This window comes from Narcine bancroftii, chromosome 4 (assembly GCF_036971445.1).
Source record: "Narcine bancroftii isolate sNarBan1 chromosome 4, sNarBan1.hap1, whole genome shotgun sequence".
NCBI lineage: Eukaryota > Metazoa > Chordata > Chondrichthyes > Torpediniformes > Narcinidae > Narcine > Narcine bancroftii.
In genome coordinates this window covers 101,854,767-101,879,069 of record NC_091472.1, presented here as the reverse complement: position 1 = coordinate 101,879,069, position 24,303 = coordinate 101,854,767, and the positions used below count along the sequence as shown (strand labels likewise).

The following is a 24,303-nucleotide window of genomic DNA, read 5'->3' as shown; positions in this document are numbered from 1 at the left end:
ACGAACAGAATAAGGCTGGAAAATGAAAGGTTATTGATATCTATCTGCCCACAATGTTACCAGATGTGTGAAAAAATATGGTGATATATTTGCAAGGCAGAATGTTTGGTGACTTGCTGGAGAGTTTGCTACATTGAGTTCCCATGGTCTTGCCGCTTTTATCATTTAAGATGGAGGAATCACTGATGAAAGCTGTGGTATTGAAGAAACCTGTTGGAGGCTTCTTCCTTTCTTTTTAATATATTTTTATTAAGGTTTACAATAATACAAAAATTAAACAGTACAATTATATAATGAAGTACAAATTACAAGAAGAAAAAAAATAAATTCAAAACCCCCGCCACTCTACCAGGTTGGGGGAAAAAGACCAACATGTGGGTATCAAGTGGCGACATCCTGGAAACAGAGAGCACAGCATTGAGAAGCATGATAACCCTAAAACTTTAGATTATGGTAATAGTCCAAGACAGTTGACAAGATTCTACAAAAGAAGAAAAAAAAATCACTTCACAAAAAATGAGCACAAAAACACAAAGTCACCATTTGCATGACTTGGGAAATTGATAAGAAGACCTCAGACAGATCACAGGCATAATGGGTCTACACAATTTAAAGACTGGCTGGAAATGCCTGCCAGCAGTTGCACTGGAATTTCTCAGTACATTTGTTAATTACTTGGATGAAGCAAGTGAGAGCTTTGCACTTAATTTTGCTGATATTAGAATCGATGATACAGTAAATTGGATGCTACAGATGCAGACTGACAGAGGAAGAGAGTGTTGAATGGAGTTCAAAGAGTGAGGCCACTGGCTTTGAACACAAGATAGATTAGACCAACATCCAAAAATATTTTGTGAAAGAGCAGGGAGATTTTAAAGCCCAAAAATGATTAAAAACTTAGCAGCAGCAGCAAAGATATTTTAAAAATATAAAGCAGGCTGGAACATAAAAGAGTGGGAGTTATGTTGCAACTGTACAGGCATCTTGTTTGATCTCATCCAAAATAATGCATTTAATTTTGGATGCTGCACTTTGAGGAAGCTTTTTTTTTGCCTTATTGAAGCTACAACACAAATTCACCATATTGAGCAGTTTAAATTGTGAGGACAGGTTGTAGGCTTGGCTCAAATCAGTGGGAGATCTAATGGAAGTATTTAAGAATGGCCATAGTTTTTGATGTTTTGGAAACTAATTTGCTGCAAAGAATAGGTGATTGATGTTTATGGAAAAGTAATCAGCAGGTTTTTTTTGCAGCGGAGAGGCTAAATGCTCTTAAGCTCAACTGAGAGTCAAATAGGAGGGTTTCAGGATGCTATCAGTTGCTCTGTTACAGAGAGAGTAACAGGGACCAAGTGAGATGCAGATTCTGAGAGGATGCAGGTTGGGCAGCAAGATCAAGCAAGTAGTGGTGCTGGCAGAAATAGTGGAAAAAAAATGGACTTTTCAGCATGAACATGGAGACTGCCTCTCATCCTCACAATCCACCACAACCCCACCAATATCTTTGAATGATGGTTTAAAAAAGATCAGTATGGAGCAGAGGAAGATAAAATCCAAGGATAGACAAAAATATTTTAAATTTAAACATACAGAATGGTAACAGGCCCTTCTAGTCTATAAGCCCATGCTGCCCGAATACACCAATGAACCAACAACCTTATGTTTTTGAAGGGTGGGAGGAAACGTAGCACCCGGTGGAAACACGTGAAGACATAGGGAAAACATGTACAAACTTCCTACAGAGAGCACCAGATTTGAACCTGGGACACTAGCGCTGTCATAGTATTGTGCCAACCATTATGCTAAACGTGACACCTCTTTTTCTCACTGATTTTGTGCTCCATGCACATGCATGCTCCTGCAATCTCACCTTGTTTGAGATCCTTGTTCATAAAACCTCAAGTACAGTAAATCCCTAATTATCCGGAATTCAAGCAACCAGTGGAAAATTATTGCGGAAAATAAATACGTTAAAAAATACGGAAGTTTAAATTGGCACGCCTCGCTGTTATTTTGCCAATCATGCAACATGCAATCTCAACCAACCATAAAATCCATTTACCTGGATCTACCACTCTCCATCGGTGCTGGATATCAGGGGTTTTACTGATCAACAAAATTCATGTGGATTTGACAGTAAGTGTATCTTTGGCAAATATGAACAGGATGATGTAAATACACAAAGCAGTATGTTCCATGTGACTTTTATGTTATTTCCCTAACCTTAAACATTGCAAAATGTACATCAAGGTACTATGCAGAAATGAAATGTGGTTTATTATCTTAGAAGTTCTGTCTGATGTAAATTCTGACTGAAATCCTATGCAGGAAGTAGTCATCTGTGAACAAAAGAGCACGTGGTTAATAACAGTTCCCTCTTTTACATGGGGTTCAATGATCCCTCAAAACTTATAGTTCAGGAAGGGCATTTGAAGTGTGCTGTGAAATTTTCTGCAGCTGGGCTGCACAGTAAAGATAGCTGCTGCCTCACAGCTCTTGTGCACTGGGTTCAATCCCCAGGACCAATGCTGTCTATGTAGAGTTTGCATGTTCTCCCTATGATGATAGGGGTCTTCCCTGGGTGCTCTAGTTTCCTCGCACATCCCAAAGACATGCTGGCTGTTAAGTTAGTTTCTGTAGATGAGGGTAGAATCTGGCTGGAGGTGATGGGATGATTGAGAGAATGGGATGAGTGTAAATTCATGTAAATGGGGGTTTGATGTTGAAGATTGTCAGAGGCTGAAGGGCCTATTTCTATGGTGCATGGCTGTCCAAATTATCATATGCTTTCTAGTTCACTGTCCTAGTGTGGACACTGGAATCACAATGGACCCAACAAAATAACCACACAAAGCATTCTTAGAGTGAATCAAACGGATTTACTCATCACCCATGCAACCTTTTAAAGGCCTTAATCATGCACTCCACATGCACTGACATCATCACACACAGATGTCACATGGCCATTTCAATGCCTCTGGGAATTGTAGTGCCACCATGGTGCCACGACATGCCGCCCCCCCCCCCCACCCCAAGAACTGGCAGAAAGGTTTCTCTGTCGTTTTGGTTGGCAGTGGGGAAGACTTGTCCACATGAGGTGGTTTAAGCCTGTCGATAGTGAAAGACTGTGGCTTCCCTCCAATGTCCAAAATACAGGTCGACCTAGTTTGAGTATCCTACAAGGTCCTTCATAAGGCGTCTGCAAAGGTTGACCAAGTGTTCTCCTTCAGACGAAGGCATATTCACAGTTTTTGAGTTCTTCAGGCACAAAAGAAGTGTTCTCCATGTGAGAATGGTGGTGTAGGGGTCAATTTTCCTTCAGTCTCCCTTAGCATGCTCAACAGTTCCTTAGCATCATTGCTGGAGTTGGAATGGCATTTACTCCCCAATGCCTGTGGTAATAACACCAAGACAAGGTGTCCACAAGCTGCGTGCTTGACTTGGGGCATTGCCTGCTTGTAGGGAGTGATGTGCTAAGAGCACTAGAGTGTGACATGGGGTCATTATCGGAGGGGTTGGTTGTGCAGACTTGTTTTTCCTCGCTGTTTTTTAGCCAGCCATAGAATGTCTACCTCTGCCACGACAGCCCTTGGGTCTTCAAATGAACACTTGGATAACAAGAGCCTAATATCATCTGGCATTCGCTCTAAAAAGAGCTGCTCGAATAACATGTTGAGCTTTTGCCAGATGCCAGGAGTAGCATTTCATCCATTAGTTCTGAAGGGGCACAGTCTCCCAACCCATCAAGATATAGTAGTTTGGCTGCCCTTTCCCTACAGGACATACCATATACATGTAATAAAAATGCTTTAAAAGTATCATACTTGTTGGTACATGGTGGATCCTGTCGGAAGTCACAGACCCTCTTAGCGATGGCCTGGTCCATGGCACTGACAAAATGGTAATAACGAATGGTGTCCAATTCTACTTTGCAAAGGTGAAATTGTGTTTCAGCCTGTTGGACCCACAGTTCAGGCTCAGCTATCCAGAAAGGTGGTAGCTTCACAGCAATGGCTGCAGAGTCTATGTTTTCTCAAAAATACATTTTTGGACTCATCAGGGTCACCAATTGTGGCCACTGGAATCGCAGTGGACCCGACAAAATAACCTCACAAGATGTTTTTAGAGGGAATCTAAAGGATTTGCTCTTCATCACCCGTGCAACCTTTTAAAAACCTGAATCACATGCCCAACATATTCTGAAGTCATCATGCACTGATGTCATATAGCCATTTCAATGCCTTCTGGGAGTTGTAGTGCCACCATAGCTCCACTACACTAGAGTATTTCATGAGCTTAGGTGGGCCAGATTGTCACCTTCCTCCCTGTGACTTTTCAAGGAAGACTCTCAGTCCCAAAATACATAAGGGGAGAAAATACAAAGTGAACAAGTTTTCAGAATGGTCCTCAGGCAGCTGTAGTACTAATGCAGGTGAAAGAAGGCAGAGGCTGCTGAGAAAACAAAGTAGGAGAATGCTGAAATTCAGGACTGAAGAAGGGTGCAGAAATAGAGAGGTTAAGGCCATCAAAGAAATATGGACACATAGGAAAAAGATGGAACCAGGAATTGCTGGACATTAGAGGTTAAGCAGCACATGGTTGTTCCAATTTACCAGGGCTATGAGCACTGGAACAAACAGCCACCTGGTTGGGAACAACGATCACAGGGACGAGGGCTTCAGAAGCAGAGGTTAAATCTGGGGCAGTGGCAAGCACTGCTATGAACATGGAAGAAAAGGGTCTTTGTGCACAGAACTATATCTGCGGGTTTGGGCCACAGTAAATTCATACATCTTTCTGTTGACAAGGTCAGAAATTGATATCCATTTGCTGCATCTTGGAACTTGAGAAATTCAAACCCCCAAGGGGATATGAATTTGCTGCCCTGTCACCAGAACCTATTGCACAGAAGGTCTGATTCAAAGAAGCTCATCAGGTTAACAACACATTTAGATTAAACAATTCAAAGTCTGACACATCGGCTGTGCCACATCCTTAAATACTTTAATGGATTTAATGTCAATATTGCTATTTGTTAGAAGCAGGCACACCGGGGCCCAAAACACAGGGTTAATGATTTGCGATAACTGACAAATTTACATTTTTCACATTTCAAAAAGATTATTCCCAGGGCAGGAATAGCAAACACCAGAAGACAGTTGTACAAAATGAAGGAAGGAAAGTTTTTTTTAAAAAAAACACAAGAGCTGTGGGTGTCAGAAATGCCTTGCCAGGGTGGTGGTGCAGGATGAAACATTGGGGGCATTGAAGAGATTGTCAGACAGGCACGTGGTCAAAAAAAAGGAGAGGGTCATGAGGTTGAGTATTTATTTTTGGAAGGAATATTTAGGTTGGCGTCAAGTATCAAAGGGCCTGTAGTGTGCTGAAATATTGTATTATACAAAACATGTAATGGAAAAAATTTGTAGTACTCCTCTCACCCTTCCACCATTCCAATAAAACTAGGACAAAAAATTCAAATTAAATAGTTGTTAGCTGAAAAAGTCATACTGACAATGTGTTAGTTTTGATCCATGACATATTTGTGCAGGAACAATCATCTCAATATCGTGACTTCCAGAAAGCAGATTAAAACATTGTTGGGATACAGACATGGTGCATTAGCAACACTGCAATGTGTTCTTGGACTCTCTGGGGTGCTCTGTTAATTTAATTGTACCATCTGTTCCATTGTCTTCTGATGGATTAGTGCACTCGATGTCCAGAATATTCCTCACCAAATATTGTATGGCATCATCAATGTTTGTATTCAGCTGCAAACAAGAAAAATATTTGTATTGAAAATTATTGCATTGCAAAAATTGCACAAGACAATCCAACAAGGATGTCTCCATCTCAGGGGATAAACTTTCCAACTACATATACTACAAACCCTCCAACTCCCATAACCAGCTAGACTACACTTCCTCACACCCCATCCCCTGCAAGGATTCATCCACTTCTCTCAATTTCTCTGTCTTTACTGTATTTGTTTGCAAGATGAGGTCTTCCAGTCCAGATCTTCCAAAATGTCTCCCTTCTTCCACAAATGAGGCTTCCCCTCCACCACTATCAACTCAGCCCTATTTCTCTGATTCCTGCACCTCTGCCCCCAGATGCAACAAAAATAGAATTCCCCTCATCCTCACTTACTACCCCACCAGTCTCCGCATCCAATGCATTATCCGCCAGAATTTCCGGCACTTACTATTGGATCCCACCACCAGATACATTTTTCCTTCTCTTCCCTCCTCAGCCTTCTGCAGGAATCGCTCCCTCAGTGATTCCCTCATCCATCCTCCCGGCACCTTCCCCTGTGCCTGCAAGAGGCGAAACATTTACACCCACACCTCTTCTCTCACCATGGTCCAGGGGCCCAAACAGGCCTTTCAAGTCAAGCAACACTACTTTTATATCCACAGGACTTATTTACTGCATCAAATTCTCCCTTGGCGACATTCTCTACATCGGAGAGACCAGTTGCAAATGGGAGGTCGCTTTCCCTGAGCATCTCCTCTCCATCGGCAACAACAGCAACCTCTCAGTAGCCATCCATTTTACTTTCGAGTCACACTCCTAACTCACATGTCTGTCCATGGCCTTGTACACTATCCCACCCAGACTACCCACAGATTAGAGGATCCGCACTATTTTCCGTCTGGGTATTCTCCAGCCAGATGGCATTAACATCGACTTTTCTGCTTTCTACTAAATCTGCTCACATTTTCTATCCCCTCCTCTTTCCTATCTTTCCAGTTCTCCCCACCCTTCCCCCTTACCCACCCAGTCATCCCTCCTCCCCCTCATTGCTGCTGTCCCCTTCCTCCTTTCTCCACCTATCATCTCCTGTCTTTGCCACCCCTCCTCCCCCTACTCTTTAGTTTGGAAGCCTGCTGGTATTTTCTCATACCTTGATGAAGGGCTCAAGCCAAAAAGCATCAGGTATGTATCTTTACCTTTGCTACATAAAGGACACTATTTAACTTGCTGAGCTTCTCCAGGAATTTGTGTTTTTACTTTAATCCAACAAGATGATCAAAAGATGCTCCAAATTTCAAATTCCTTTAAGATCAATTGATTCTAGGAATTGACATGCAGCACTTCATTATTTGTTTATGTGAATTTGATTGTGGAAGAAATGTTCCATTTCGGACTCAGAAGTTAAGAGACCAATCCACAGAGCTATGGGTTGTTATTCCTAAGCATGCTGCTTTCTTGATGCAATCCACCCTAATGATCTCTTTCAAGTCAGAACTTGTTGGCTGAGAAGTTATTTCAGATGACTAAGCTCAAAAAATTCGGACTGATGCTTCAACGTTTCTTCTGCACTGCATTATTGGATCTGCTAGAGGGATATCGAATTACCTACCTTCTTGGACGCATCCCATGGCATTCTACTAAAGAAGAGCTATCCAACTATCAGAGTGAAAATTAATTCTTCATTTCAAAAATGTATTGTCACCTTCCTGACTATTGAAGCAACCCATGAATAAATCATACATTTTCCGATAATATTGATCACACTTCAAAAACTTCCAAACTGTTTGGAGGTGATCAGAAACAAAAGATGGAATGATTCTTTAAGTATCACCCAATTAATCTGCATTTTCTCTCCACGAAACAAGGTCCTCCTTATATTATTGCCAATGTCTTCTATGGAGAAAGAAGAAACCTACTGGGGGGTGGGGAGACTACTTGAGGATCTCAGTAAGTTGAGCAGCATCTGTGAGGGCTAATGGGAAGAACTGTCGGAAATTAGGGACAAAGCTCTGCAGCAGAAACTTCTGGCAAAGTGGTGAATTCAAGCTTGTGAGAAACAGATCACTGAAACTCAAGAGATTAGACTAACAGAGACTAGACTACCTGGTCTCTGCTTTGAGTTGAGAGATCGGGATGCAGTCTATCTGAAGTTCTTAAAAACATCTGATAGGGTGGATTTTAAGAAAACTTCATAACATCAACTTGATGATTCAAGGTGAAATCAGGAAGAAGCTTTCCACAAAATTAGAAATGTGATTGCTGTAATGAGGAAACTGTTTTGCACGTAAGAAGCTTCCACAAATAACAAGAGTGATAACAGCATTTTTTGATTCTGTTCATTGAAACACTGATTTAATACTGAGATAATCCCTCTTCAAAAAAGGGATGTGGGGTTCACTCAAGGGCAGATAGGAATTCAATTTAACATCTCCTCTAAAAACCGGGATCTAATGCACAGTGACGGCATTCAGCGTCTGTCTGAATTCATGGGCTCAGGAATGAGTCTCGAGCCAGGAAATTCCTGATTTAAAAGGCTGTGGTGAATACGATGAATCAAATGAAAATGAAGACACTGCCGAAAAGAGCCCGATTGTACCATGTTACCAGCAGAAATGAAGCTAAGTTGAGTAAACGAGAGATGTAATAAATTTAATAAGAGGTTGCAAACTAAGTGAATTGTGGAACAGCCTTCAGGAAGCCTAACCTGACCTCAAAAGTTTGCTGAAAGCCGCACCATAGGCTGAAAGAAGCAGCTGCTCATAATCTCCAGTTCTCTTCTGGGAACTTCACATTCTTTGGAACAAGTTGTGAAACTCCCTATAAAGATCACTTCCTCTTTTTCCATGTCCCCTTTATACTTAATCTTTTCGCTGCAGAAACAAGTGCCTGAAACATTGCTCCCATACTCCAAACATAAAGTCTGGCACGATGAAGCTTAGTTACCCACTTTTATAGCATAAAACCTGTCAGGCATAAAGTAGGATCCTCCATAATGATGATGACATGGTTATGGCTGGCTTTCCAAGGCACCCTATCTCCCCATTCTGTTTCTTCTTAATCTTAAGTATATACCTTTCAGCACAAATCTTATCTGAACCATCACCTTGGACATCAGTTTGTCCATCCTTTCTATTGACTACCAACATAATCCTCACATCTAGTTCCATTCCCAAGCTTTTTCAAACCTCTCCCCTGCAGGATATGGTTATTCCTATGTCTCTCCTACAAAGCCCAAATGCTTTGCTTCTGAGTCCTTTTAATCCATGGGGGATTGCAGCACAGCCTTCCTTTTGGTAATGATAGATCCTATCCTCTGTTCCCAATACAAGTTCCAAATGAATATAAATATGCCTTAATAAGCCCATTAATACATAAAAGGACACAGGAAAAAAATTACTTCATATTAATGTATTGGTAAAAGCAATGACTGATTTTGAAATGACAAGCTGTAGCCATAGACAAGTGAGCAGAATGGAGCTAACTGTGGAGAAATGTCAGATTGCTTAACCAGAGTGGAGATGCACATTGCAATATTGATCATTATCGTAATTGCAATAGTGCCAACACCAAGAGAAAATGAGTTTACGTTCAGACAGCGCCATTCATGACTTCAGGATATTCCAAGACATTCAGTTGTACATGAAGTACTCAATAAATAGAAGCTGATATGGAATTATCTTGCTAAAGAGTCAGAGAAGGGAAGCTTATTGTCACTGACCTTTGCCGAAGTTTCAAACCAACCAACAAAGCCATTGTCCTTGCAATATTGGTCAATTGTTGCTGGATATTTCTCCAAACCATCCCAATCTTGATCACACTTGTTTGCCAAAAGCATGGCAGGGATTGGCTTCCCATTGGGTAGTTTCACATTTGCATCCAAATCACTTTTCCATTTTAGAACAGCGTCGAATGTCGAACGTCGGGCTATATCAAAGACGACAAATGCTCCAACAGCTTCTTTATAATATACTCTTGTCATGTTGCCAAATCGTTCTTGACCTTTTGCAGCAAAAGAAAATAAACAAATATTAATGTAATAAACTACAATGAATATGAAAAACTCAATGCAACCATTTTATTTTATGTTTCATGCTGCTCACAGGCATCCCCCAAGTAACTTCAAGCATCCTTTCATCCTAACCTATTGTTCCAGGATGTAATTACTTGGCTTTCACCTAAATACAGGGCGTCATATTCCTTTGATGTGGATAATACTGTGTTACCACACATTGGTCCTAATGCAGCATTGGCCTTCCTGAACCAGTAAGGCTCCATGTTCGTGCTGGACACTTTTCGGTGTCTGAAATGCACAAGAATACTGCTTTATTTTCTGCCCTAGATGTTTGGATATTATCCATGGGAAGTGCAAAGAATTGTGTGATTGGAGTGCTCTCCAGTGATATAAACACAAGCAAAACCACCCTCCTCAATGGATAATAGTCAATCATTCATTTAAGGATTCAAAGTCATCCAGTTCCATCCAATAACATGGCTCTTCCCCACACCAGGACTGTTCATCACATCTTTTGGAGATGTTTTTGTCATGTTCGAAGAATTCGTGGGATCTTGTAACGTGACAGAATCACCATCTGATTGTCCAGGAGCCTTAGCATACCAAGGTTCAAATCACATCCTTTAATCCACAAGCAAGAGCAGTCTGTAACTGCAATCAATTTTTCTATCACCTTATGAACTGGATTAATGGGATCATTACTGGGGTTCTCTCAAAGAGGTTCTCCTGAAATCAATTTGGACTACTTCACAGCTGAAGTCATGGTGCTTGGTAACAGTTACATTGGATTCACCAACAGTGGCAGATCTGACCATCCATCCACCTGTCTCAGAACTTTGGCATTCATTCATCAGCAGGCATGGAAATTATTTTAAAGTCAGTTTCTACCAGACTCTCCTTGCTGTCAGAGAACTATAGAATACTACCCAAAACAGACCATTCAGCCCTTCTAGTCTGTTCCAAAACATTATTCCACTAGTCCTACTGACCTGCACCCACTCCATAACCCTCCAGATCTCTCCCATCCATGTATCTATCCAATTTATTCATAAAATTTAAGTGAGCCCACATTCACCACGCCAGATGAAAGCTTGTTCCACACACACCACTCTCTGAATGAAGAAATTCCCCATAATGTTCCCCCGAAACCTTTCCCATTTCATCCTAAAGCCATGAATTCTTGTATTTATCTCTCCTAAGTGGAAAGAGTCTACTCACATTAACTCTGCCTATACCCCTCATAATTTTGTCAACCTCTATCAAATCTCCCCTCAATCTTCTTTGCTCCAAGGATTAAAGACCTAACTGGTTTAATCTTTTCCTGTAACTCAACTCCTGAAGACCCTGCAACATCCTAGTAAATCTTCTCTGTACAACTCCTGTACTCAATACTTTGATTTATGAAGACCAAGATGCCAAAAGCTTTCTTCACAACCCAGTCTGTGACAACACTTTCAGGGAATTATGCACCTGTATTCCCAGATCCCTTTATTCCTCCACACTCCTCAGTGCCCTACCATTTACTGTGTATGTTCTACTTTGATTTGTCTTTCCAAAATGCAACACCTCACACTTGTCTGCATTAAATTTCATCTACCATTTTCTGGCCCATTTTTCCCATTTGGTCCAGATCCCTCTGCAAGCTATGAAAGCTTCCCTCATCGTCTTCAACACCTCCAGTCTTAGTGTCATCCGCAAAATTGCTTATCCAATTTACCACATTATCATCCAGGTCATTGATATAGATAGCTAACAAAAATGGTCCCAGCACTGATCCCTGAGGCACACCACAAATCACAGGCCTCGAGTCTGAGAAGCAATCATCCATTATCACTCTCTGTCTTCTCCCATTCAGCCAATTTTGAATTCAGTTTACAACCTCTCCATGAATACCTAGTGTCTGAACCTTCTGAACTAACTCCCCATGTGGGACCTTGTCAAATGCCTTACTAAATTCCATGTAGACAAAATCCACAGCCTTTCCTTCATCTACTTTCTTGGTAACCTCCTTGAAAAATTCTATAAGATTCGTTAAATGTGAACTACCATGTAGAAAGCCATGCTGACCATCCTTTATCAGTCCCTGGCTGTCCAAATACTTGTATACCCAATATCCCAGAACACTCTTCAATAAGTTATCTACTTCTGACATCAGGCTCACCACCCTGTCTGTAATTTCCTGGTTTACTATTTGAGTCTTTTTTTTAAGCAATAGAACAACATAAGCTACCTCCAATCCTCCAGCCCCTCACCCGTGGCCAAGGACGTTTTAAATATTTCTGCCAGGGCCCTTGCAATTTCTACACTGGTCTCCTGCAAGGCTCCAAGGAATATCATGCCAGGCCCAGGGGATTTATCTACCACTGTAAGGCAGCAAGCACCTCCTCCTCTTTAATTTCTATATGTTCCATACCACTACTGCATGTTTCCCCTCTTTGTACACTATGCCAGTTTCCTGAGTAAATACTGATGCAAAAAAAAACTGTTTTAAGATCTCCCCCATCTCATGAGGCTCCACACATACATGACCACTCTGATCTTCTAGGGGACCAATTTTGTCCCTGACTATCCTTTTAATATGCTTGTGGAAACCCTTCGGGTTTACCTTCACATTATCTGCCAAAACAACCTTATGTCTTCTTTATGCCTTTCTGATTTCCTTCGTAAGTATTTTCTATACTCTTCTAGTATCTCATTTGCTGTTTGATGCCTTTAACTCCTATACACCACTCTCTTCTTAACCAGATCACCAATATCCCTTGAAACCAAGGCTCCCTATGCCTGTTAATTTTGCCTTTAATCCTGACAGGAACATGCAAACTCTGCACTCTCAAAATTTTGTCTCTGTAGGCCTTCCACTTACTGAATACAACCTTGATGGTAAACAACTTTTCCCAATCCACTCTTCCTAGATCCTTTCTCATTTCCACAACATTGGCCTTTCTCCAATCCAGAATCTTAACTTGAGGACCAGACCTATCCTTATCCATAATTAACTTGAAACTAATGACATGATGATCACTGGACCCCAAATGTCCACCTACACATACTTCTGTCACCTGACCTGTCTGGTTCTCTAATAGGAAACTTTTCCTGACTTTGCAGTTTCTAGAATGTGAGATCACATAGGATCCAAGGTGAGCTGACTAATTGAAATGGTAAATATAGTGGTTGAACTGCACACTGTGGCTTGGTGGAAGAAGATACAGGGTGATAGTGGAGGTTTGCATTTCTGACTGGAGGCCTGTGATCAGGGGTATGCCACAAAGGTTTGTCCTCGGTTTGCTGCTGTTAGTTAGCTACATTAATGCTTTGGATGACAATGCAGCTAATATGATAAGTAAATTTGCAGATGGCACTAAAGGTGGTGGTGTCATGGACAGTGAGGAGGAACAACCATGTTTACAATAGGATTGAGTTCAGTTGGGAAGGTGGGCCAAGGAATTTAACTCTGGCAAGTGTTGCACTTTGGAGAGTCAAACCAGGGTATAACATGAATAGTAAAAGGCAGGACTCTGGAGAATGTTATAGAAAGAGAGGCAGAAGAATACTCATGCATCTTTCCCTGAAAGTGGTGACACAGGTGCACAAGGTGGCATTTGGCACATTTACTTTCACCAGACAGGGCAGCAAGTGTAAAAGTCAAGACATAATGCAGTTGGTTGGTGAGACCACTCTTGGAGAATTGTGTGTAGTTTGAGTCACCCATCTACTGGAGGAGCATGAGTAAGTTGGAAAGAGTTCAGCAGAGATGCTAGTGAGACTGGCTTGAGTGACAAGGAGAGCTTGGATCAAATGGAGAGTTCCCCACCCCCCCAGAGTGTAGAGTGCTGAGGAATGATCTTATGGAGGTTTATAAAATCACAAAGGTGAATAAAGTGAATGTTCTCAGTCTCTTCCCTAGGATAGATTATTCCAAACCAGATGGGATAGATTTAATGTGAGAGGGGAGTGATTTAAGGGGGACCTGAGATACAACCTTTTCATTCAGACAGTGATCTATCTGTGGAATGAGTTGGCAGAGGAAGCCATGGAAACAAAAGACATTTGGACATATCTATTGATAAGAAGGGTTTAAAAGGATATGGACCAAATGGAGATAAACGGGATGAGTCCAGTAATCAATTTGGTCAGCATGGCCGAGTGGACTGAAGGGCCTGTTCTGTCTGGTTCTGACTTAAAGCCCAATTCCTTCACGACAATTTCCATTCTCCATTCCTCTTTATCGATCCTCTGAAATTTATCTATTACCTGCCATCATTTTCTACAAACCTACACAATTCCTTCAAAGTACACCCTTATTCTCCTACCTGAATCCTACCCTAGACTTCCTCATAGATTTCCCCACAATTGCTCTGCATCTTCCATTGCCCATGAAGGCATTCAATACCACTTTCTTGAACCAAAATACTATGCAAAATACTAGGCCCTTTGGCCCTTCTAGTCTGTACCAAACTATTTTTCTGTCTCATCCCATATTTCTCAATACCCCTCCCATCTGTGTACCTGTCCAAATGTTTCTTAAATGTCACTTTTGAGCCAGTATTTTCCAATTCAGCTGGAAGCTCATTCCACATTCCTACTACTCTCTATGTGAAGGAGATCCCCTTAATCTTCTCTTTAAAAGTTCCCCCTTTCACCCTTAACCCATGTTTCTAGTTTCATCTCAACTAATCTCGGGGGGGGGGGGGGAAATGAAATTATACCCATCATAATTTTGTTTACCTCTATCAAAACTCCCCTCAATCTTCTGTGTCCTAACCGGTTTAATCTTTTCCTGTAACGTAAATCTCCTCTGCATTCTTTCAACCTCATTGCTATAATTCCTGTAGTTAGGTGACCAGAACTACACACAATGTCAAATTTGGCTTCACCAATGTATTTTACAACTTCATGTTAACATCTCATCTCTTATACTCAATGTGTTGATTTATGAAGGCTAATGTGCCAAAAGCTCTCTTTATGACCCGATCTATCCTTGACGATACTTTCAGGGAATTATGTATCTGTATTCTCAGATCCCTCTGTTTTTCAGCACTCCTCAGTGCCCTATTGTTTACAGTATATGTCCTACATTAATTTGTCTTTATAAAGAGGAACACCTCACATTTGTCTGCATTAAATTCCATATCCCATTTTGCAGACAGTCCAGATCCCTCTGTAAGCTTTGAAAACCTTCCTCACTGTCCACTATACTGCTGATCTTTGTGTTAACTCCTGACAATTTCAAATTGTCCCATTCTATTCTGGGCCAGCCCTCCCTACACTTTTATCAAGCTCCTTCACAGCAGACTCACTGTTCCCAGCTCCAACATGTTGAACATTACCTCCCATCACCACTTTGTCCCAGTGTGTAGGTTTATTTGTTATCTGGACTGGTCCAAATTAAAGTGTCACGGCACCTTTCCCCTTAATGCATTCCTGTGTGTTTCACTGCTTGTTCTCCGGGGGTTGCCAGTGGTTCCACATTTTTTCTTTTACTAATTCAAAGGTAATCGTGATTAGAGGGAGGGGTTAGAGTTAGTTTTTTTTAAATCCCCCTTTCCCTTCATTTTATACATTATTTCATTAAAAAGGTTGCATAGATCAATTCAATTAAATGTTTTTGAGGTATTAGCGATTATTGATGTTGGTTTATCTACTTTGTTTTTCATTGGCTTTTCTGTGTGTCCTCACGTATACAAATGAATTATTATGTAACTGTCAATTCTGTATTTTTGCTTATTAAATAATAAAAATCTTAAAGAGAAACAGCATCAAAACAGACCCTTTGAACTAGAGTCCATAGCAAACATCAACAAACTATTTACACTAATTGACAGTAATCCATTAATTCATTTTCCCCTCACTCTCATCAACCTCCACTCCTCCAGTTCATACACTCACCTACTCACCATAAGCAACTTACCAACCTAGATTTCAGATTCACTGTCAGAGTACATACATGACATAACATGCAACCATGAGATTCTTTTTTCCTACGAGCCAGACAGAATTTCTACTAATCAGTAGTGCAAAAAAAACTGTACTCAAGACAAAATAATATACAAAAGAGAGAAATATAAACAAACCGTGCAATACAGAAAATAAATATTCAATAAACGTCCTTAAACGAGTCTTTGATTGAGTCTGATGGTGGAGGGGTAACAACTGATCCTGAACCCGGTGGTAACGAGCACCAACTTCTCTTTCTTGATGGCAACAGCAAGAACAGAGCACGTCCTGGGTACTGTAGATTCTTGATGATTGCTGCTGCTCTCAGATGACAGTGTTCCATATCTATTTTCTTGATGGAAGGGAGAGCTTTCCCTTCACTGCTTTCCACACAGAAGTATTGGTCCTCCCATATCAGGTCATAATGCAGTTGGTCATCAGATATTCTATTACACATCTGTACGCTTGCCAAGGTTTTCGATGTCATACTTAACTCCACACACTCCTGAGAAAGTAGAGGTACTGATGTGCTTTCTTCATGATGTGTTAGGTGTAGGAAAGGTCTTCTGAGATGGTGACTCTCAGGAATTTACATTTGCCCACCTTCTCCATCATTGAATCATACACTTCTGGCATAATCCCTCTTAAAATCCATAATCACCTCCTTGGCTTCGGTGACATTGAGTGTGTGGGTGTTATTAGTACACCATTAAGCCAAGTTTTTAATCTCCCTACTATATGTTGACTCATCATCCCCTTTTATACAACCCAATACCATGGTATTGTCAGCAAACTTGTAGATGGTGTTATTATCCTACAGAGCCACAATAATCCTTCAACATTCAGCATCAAAGCCAGAACTTCACACTACTTGGTTGTCATGGGCAAGTTTGGCTGAAGGGTCTGTTTCCCCACTGAAAATCTCCATTACACTCTTATAAAGGACATTATGATTGATCTTTATCAACTAAAGTGAAAGTTTGGAATAAAGGAAAACAGAATATGTACAAAATGCTCAGCAAACTGAGAATCGGTGGAGATGGAAAAAGATTTTACATTTAATGACAATGACTTTTAATCAGAATTGAGAAAAGTTATAAATAAAATAAGTTTTGTGAACTTTTAAAGTTACAGTGGAGGTTAGGGTGGCCATTCCAAAGGAGGACATGGTCATAGGTTTGTGTGTAAGTATATTTTTTTTATTTATACTTCTATATATACTCACACACACACACACACACACACACACACACACACACAGTGTGTTTGGATTTTTGTTTTTGCAATGCCATTTAATTTTGGGAAGGAGTGAATGAACCAAATTGTTTTAATGTGAGCAAGTTCAGGCAAAGTCTGATCCCATGTCTTGCCCTGCGAACTGTGTTATATTCTATTCATGAAGTACTTGTGAAATTATAATTTGTTCTTTTGCCATGACATCCAAAAGATTTATACGACCAAGTCGCTCTAAGGAATTCTGATAATCAACCATGAACATGAGCAGGAAATACAGGGTTAAAAGAACTGTTTGACCCATTTAATATTTCCAGCATTTTGTGTTTTTAAACAAAGAGGAATCAGAATAACTGGAGAGCAGGGAGCTGGAGGATATTATAGAGAAAGGCAGCTTCACAGGATGAGGAGTCAGTTTAGGTCAATAAGCACGAGTGTAACAATTGAAATGTGAACATTAGAAAGTTATATCAGAAGAGCTGGGCCAATTAATAATAAAGGAATAGATGAGCTAAAGTGGAGACTGGCTTTGATTGCTCACTGGAAGCAAGAATTTTGGAGGAGGACGAAAAAAATGTGGTTACTGCCAAGGCAAGGAACAGGGAGAGGGATGGAGTTGGTGACACAGAATATATGACAGAGTTAATATGATTGAAATTTGAAAGAGAGGGTGGTGGATGTGTGGTGGGGAGGAGTTGCAGTGTTTTGTACCAAACATGAATAACCAGTCCCCACTGGTAATATCCCCCTGTTTAGCAGCAGCAGACTGATTCCACCCGTGCATCAACTAAAAACTCTGGTGTTTTTAGTTCAGTCAGCTACAATGCCCCAAGTGAAAAAAAATCACAGACTTAAACCACACTGGATTAAGTCACATTTTGCAACAAGTAACCAATTATTCAAGGAAATGTAGGAATAAAAAGTTGGTACAAATGTGTCAACTGGCATCCTAACAGTATTTCAGGAGGGAAATTGGCCATTCTGAAACCTCAATGTGAATTCCTTAAAGCAACTTGATCGTATAAATCTTTTGGATGTCATGGCAAAAGAACAAATTATAATTTCACAAGTACTTCATGAGTAGAATATTATCAGTTCACAGGGCAAGACATAGGATCAGACTATGCCTGAACTTGCTCATATTAAAACCATTTATGAAACTTGACTGGAAGGCTGTTTGGGATGGGCTCTGGATACAGGCACAACATTTGGAACAGAATCAAACCTAAAAGTGCAAATTGCTGCTGGGAAAATACTGAGGAAATAGCTCAGGAGGACAGAGTCAGTGACAAGGCAGGAGCAGAGAGTATTTACACCCCATGTAATCAGGCTGATCCCATCTCAGTGGGAAAGGGGAGAATACAGCTCATTCATTAAACAAACATTGAAAGTATTGTGGCTATAAGGTGAATCTCCACTTCCCTGCTCTCGTTTCTCCTCAAACCTCCATTTTTTTCTGCCTCTAATCCCTCTCTCATCTCTCCCTTTCCACCCGTCCCTATCATTCTCTACCCCACCTTCTCTGTCCATGGCCCCATCTCCCCCACAGCTCTCCTTATCATACATTCTCCCTCTCCCGCCCGCCCTCGCCCGCCCTCGCCCGCCCGCTCCCGCCCTCCCTCTCCCGCCCGCTCCCGCCCTCCCTCTCCCGCCCACTCTTGCCCTCCCTCTCCCGCCCACTCTTGCCCTCCCTCTCCCGCCCACTCTTGCCCTCCCACTCCCACTCTTGCCCTCCCTCTCCCACTCTTGCCCTCCCTCTCCCACTCTTGCCCTCCCTCTCCCACTCTTGCCCTCCCTCTCCCACTCTTGCCCTCCCTCTCCCACTCTTGCCCTCCCTCTCCCACTCTTGCCCTCCCTCTCCCACTCTTGCCCTCCCTCTCCCACTCTTGCCCTCCTTCTCTTACCCTCTCCTCCCTCTATCACTCCCCTACCTGCAATGTCCCAGAGCTGGAGTCTTATCAGGGTGTTCGAATCCCACTGCAGGACCTTCAGGGCGAAGTCGACGCCGATGGTGGCCCGGTATTTCTCGGAGAAGAGCTGGTGAACGGTGCGCTTGATGATACTGGTCTTGCCAACGCCCAACTCCCCAATCACCAGCACCTTAAACAGGTGCTCAGTGCCAGCCGGGCTGCTGATCTTCACAGTATCCGCCATCTGCTCATCCAAGACACGTCCTCCTTCCGCCTTGCGCGCAGGCTCCACCCTGTCCGCGCCCAAACCGCCGGCTCCGCCCCGACCGCGCAATCTCCGCCCAAACCGCCGGCTCCGCCCCGACCGCGCAATCTCCGCCCACATCGCCAGCACCACGACGGCCGCGGAGATTCTGTTCCAGCTCACGTTCGCCCCATCCAAAGACAGGGATCCGTTGCGTCCTGAGATTGTGTCGGAGTGTGGGGAGAGAAGGGGAGGCCTGACTGATGCGACGGAGAAGGTAAAGTAGAAGTGATAATAGGGTAAAGGGATGATAAAGGGATGGAGAGGTGATGGGAAAGGGATGGAGTGGTAATGGGGAAAGGATGGAGAAGAAAGGGATGGAGAGGTGAGGGTAAAGGATGGAGAGGGGGAAGGGAAGGAGAGAAAAGGGATGGAGAGGGGAAAGGGATGGAGAGGTGAGGGTAAAGGATGGACAGGTAATGAGAAAGGGATGGAGTGGTAATGGGGAAAGGATGGAGAAGAAAGGGATGGAGAGGTGAGGGTAAAGGATGGAGAGGGGGAAGGGATGGAGAGAAAAGGGATGGAGAGGGGAAAGGGATGGAGAGGTGAGGGTAAAGGATGGACAGGTAATGAGAAAGGGATGGAGTGGTAATGGGGAAAGGATGGAGAAGAAAGGGATGGAGAGGTGAGGGTAAAGGATGGAGAGGGGGAAGGGATGGAGAGGGGAAAGGGATGGAAAGGTGAGGGTAAAGGATGGAGAGGTGATGGGGAAGGGATGGAGAGAAAAGGGATGGAGAGGTGATGGGGAAGGGATTGTGAGAGATAATAGAATATAGGAAGTAAAGCTAACTAATATGAATGAAATAAGGAATACTGGACTGGACTAGAGGAAGTTAAGTAAGTGCTAAGTAGGGATGAATTCCGATAAGAGTGTGAGGAAGGGTTACGCAAGTATAATAGAATAAGGATCTTATAGTGATAGAAAGAATTAGCAAGTTCTGCATACAGAATTTAGTAAGTCCTGGGGGTTGAGATGTGTGAATAAGGACAATGACAATGACATGATGGGACCCAGACAGGATACCCCATGGTCTTTCAAGTTTACAGAAACTGCACGTAGGCAGACAGAATTACCAAATGCCAAATCAATCCAGGAGGCAGAAGAATGTTAAGGTGAGGGGGGGAGGGTACCTCTATGTCAGAAATAAAACTTCTCACACATGAGTCTCTTTAAAACTGATGACACGACAAGCTTTATTTACAAGTCTGCAGAGTTGGACTCAACTGGTTTCTCACCAGTTAAGCCCCGATACATACAGTGCATTGATTTTTATACCCTTATTATTTGCCCTTCCCCTTCTTATTAATACTGTTTTAATTGGTTAGTATTACAAAAGCATTCTAAGTATAACTGCATTATTAATTATCACGTTCGTTACGTACGCTGTGAACTCTACATACACTAAATTCTGTTTCTCACCCTTCTTATCAATCCTTTGTCTCCTGCATGTCTCTCACTATGACCATGAAAAGATAGGTTAAAAAAAACATATTCAGCAGATCCTTTTGTCCTTGACTGCTAGTAAACTCCCTGTCCGTTCTGGCTTCCCTGTTTATGATTAATCATCACATTTTAACTTAAGTCTTTTTAACCTAAATTCTCTATATAACAATCCACCCCTTTCTCTCTTTAAAATGTGTTGAATATATGTATAGATATGAATGGGGATTCTAAGCTAGGGAAGAGAAACGTTTTATGATATATTAATCTCACGCTGAAATAAAAGTCTTACAGGGTCTCCCATTCCCCCTGGTTGCATAGCTTGTTCGACCATGGAAATCACCAGGCTGCGTAGACAGGGAATAATACAGGGCAAAATAAGTAGGAGGATTAAAATACCTCCGATGACCCACAAGAAGGTACGCCACCAGGTTCCTCCAAACCATTTGTCCATCCAATTAAATTGTGGGAAAGGATGCCAGGTTTGAACCGGTACATGGGACAATGTACGAATATTATCAGCGATTTTACGAATGGCTTTTCCATTATCATCAATCTGTAAGCAGCAGTTAGTCAAATTAAGCTTGCCACATACACCTCCTTCCGTGGCTAGGAGATAGTCTAGGGCTAGACGGTTCTGATATATAGCAGAGCGCATTTGACCTTGCTGGGATGCAAGTAATTGCAGGGCTATAGCTGTTTGATTTGTAACAATTTCAAGGACTGCTTGTAAGCGAATTATGCGATTTAACATATATATAGGAGTACGATAACCCCAGGATCCATCTTGAGCCCATGTAGCGGGACCATAATATTGAATTATGCGTTCTGGAGGCCAATCATCTCTCCATTGTCCCAAATGTACCGTGGTAGAGCGGGGTTGACGATGTAATGTATCAAAGACCTTCACGCCTAATTTATGACCGTGATCGTGGGGTAGGAGGAAAAATTCTGGGCGGATTATTCCTAGGAAACAAGTTCCACTCCACTGTAAGGGGAGACGAGTATAAGCTTTATTACCACATACCCAGAATAATCCATTTGGGGATACTCCATACCCCCTTTCCCAAACTCTTTTAAGAACGGGGTTTGATTGGTATGGTCCTGTGATGGTGGAACTGGTACAATTCCAAAACTGAATACTGCTATTAGACAGGGGTAGGCAATTAGTTTTAAAAACAGTGGATAAGAACCAAGTCTGGGGTTTAGGAAACCAAGTGAAAACACCAGGCGAAATGCGAATCCATACAGCCTTGCAGGGACTTTCTCCTACTGGGTATTTGCCGGCTCGTGAGAGACAATAAAAACCAGAGGGGACGTTAGAGAGAGACCAGGTTTCTCTTGATCTCGTTCGGTTAGTTGTCCAAATCCGGGAAATCATGGTCAATGAATTGAGGGGCTCCCCCCACCAAGGCCATTGTTCTGACATCCGTGGACCCCCGCAGACCCAACAATTGGTAACATTAAAAGTTCCTGCAATTTTAGTTGCCAGATCTACAAAAAGGTTATCTCCCCCAATTGCATTACCGAAACTTACATGGTTATTTGGATGGACTCGAACTAAGTCCGGCTGTCTTAAAGGGACAGGCAATTTCGAGTGTGGAGTGTAACTTTTCATTGGAACAGTACGCTGGTGTATGCAAAACCAGAGTCCATCAGGGCATGGTGGGCTTGAGTCACCTTTCCAACCGTTAAGAGGGAAAGGAGTGGTAATAGGAATCTGTATATAATGACCCATATTATTTCCTTCTTTTTCCACACAAGGGGTATATGGATGTTGGGTGGTATTTTCTGCCCAGCATTTCTCAGGAACTGAGGTATGGGAAATGAAATTACCTTCCTTTCTTCCCCAAATGTGGTCCTGAAACAGGACCACTGTATCTCTGCATTTTTTACATTTCACACCTGATAAAGACATAGGCAAACTAAGAAAAATCAAAGAACATAACAATAACATTGTGAATTAAGTCTTTTTGCGAAATCGTAAGGTAAGAGGTTTTTCTCCAGGAACACGTCCAATTTGAGTTTGTATCAGGGTCCTGAGGCGCCTCTACAGGTCCCTTAAATCTGGATGCGTGTGTCCACCCCTTCTCTCTTGTTCGTGCTGCAGCTTCTGTAGTTAAGAGAACTTGGTATGGACCTTCCCACTGGGGCTGGAGTTTTTCAGTCTTCCAGGTCTTGATGAGAATCCAGTCTCCTGGTTCCACTTTGTGTAAAGAAAAGTCTAGAGGTGGTGTTTGTGCCAATAGTCCTCTCTTTCGTAAATCTGCAAGAGAGCGTGACAGTGCCTGTAAATAGTTCCTAACAAATATATCCCCTTCCCCCAAGGTGGGACACCCCTCAACTGTACTCCAGAAGGGAAGCCCAAACATCATTTCATAAGGGGACAGCCCTACATCTTTTCGTGGGGCAGTACGAATTCTCAATAAAGCCAGGGGCAGACACTTTATCCAAGGCATTTTAGTTTCCACCATTAACTTTGTCAATTGCATTTTTAGTGTTCCATTCATACGTTCAACCTTCCCTGAGCTTTGTGGATGCCAAGGGGTATGTAATTTCCAAGAGACCTGTAATGCATTACAAATCAATTGCTGGATTTTTGAAGAAAAATGTGGACCCCTGTCTGAGTCTATAGAATCCATTATACCATATCTGGGGATTATCTGCTCTAGGAGGAGGCGAGCTACTGTAGAGGCTGTAGTATTTATTGTTGGGAAGGCTTCTACCCATCGGGTAAAGTGATCTATTATCACCAACAGATATTTCCATCTTTGAACTTGAGGTAATTCTGTGAAGTCGATCTGGATACGTTGAAAAGGGCGTATGGCTAATGGTTGACCTCCCATGGTCCCTGTTCTCATTATCTTCTTATTAATTTTTGTGCATAGGTAACAATTTTGCACCTCCTGCTGGGCCAAGGTGTAGATTCCCTTACACACATATTCTCGAAGCACTGTGTCACATAAGGCTTGGGTGCCCCAGTGGCTCTGATGATGCAGGTGTTTTAAAATATTGCGAGTTATTTCTTTATTTAGAACCATTCTTCCATCTGGTGTCTTCCATGTTCCATCAGGTAACTGGCTTGCGCCCAGTTGATCCATGTTCTTTTCTTCCTTAGCAGTGAAAATGGGAGCTGTCTTTATGCCTTGCCTTATTGGGATTAAAGTCAGCAAACGGACTTCTTGTTGCTGGGCTGCTCTTTTGGCTTCTTCATCAGCCAGTCTGTTTCCAATTGCTGTCGGGTTATCTCCCCTTTGATGGCTTGGTATGTAGACCACTGCTATTTCTTGGGGTAATGTTAAGGCTTCTAAAGTCAGAGTAATCATCTGTTCGTGTGCCAATTCTTTTCCTCTTGATGTAATTAGACCACGCTCCTTCCAGATCTTACCAAAGGTATGCACTACCCCGTATGCGTATTTGGAATCTGTGTAAATCGTTCCAATTTTCTTTGCCAGTATTCTGAGGGCTCTCTGCAAGGCATATAGTTCACAGGATTGTGCTGACCAGCTTCCGGGTAGTCTCGTAGATTCTACTACTTTCCAAGTATTTCCTTCTATTATAGCATACCCATTTCTTCTCATTCCGTCAACACATCTGGCGGAGCCGTCAATGTAGAATTCATATCCTTCTCCCAGCGGAGTATCGCAAAGGTCTTCTCGGGTCTTGGTCTGAAGATCTGTCAACTCGACACAGTCATGCTCCACCTCTC

General features: G+C 42.2%; 1 protein-coding gene across 2 annotated transcripts; it reads right to left on the bottom strand.

The window, feature by feature from the left end:
* Window positions 1-228: 228 nt before the first annotated feature.
* On the bottom strand, window positions 229-19,249 carry LOC138760922 (ras-related protein Rab-32-like). 2 transcript variants are annotated; one of them, XM_069932248.1, is made up of 4 exons: window positions 18,871-19,249; window positions 9,479-9,759; window positions 5,681-5,774; window positions 229-2,339 (listed from the first exon to the last, which is right to left on the bottom strand). In XM_069932248.1, exons 1-4 carry the CDS (start codon window positions 19,232-19,234, stop codon window positions 2,284-2,286), a joined length of 795 nt encoding a protein of 264 aa, XP_069788349.1. In that variant the 5' UTR covers window positions 19,235-19,249; the 3' UTR covers window positions 229-2,283. The 2 variants fall into 2 exon arrangements, with proteins under 2 accessions (XP_069788349.1, XP_069788348.1); XM_069932247.1 differs by having other exon boundaries at window positions 229-5,774.
* Window positions 19,250-24,303: the final 5,054 nt, after the last annotated feature.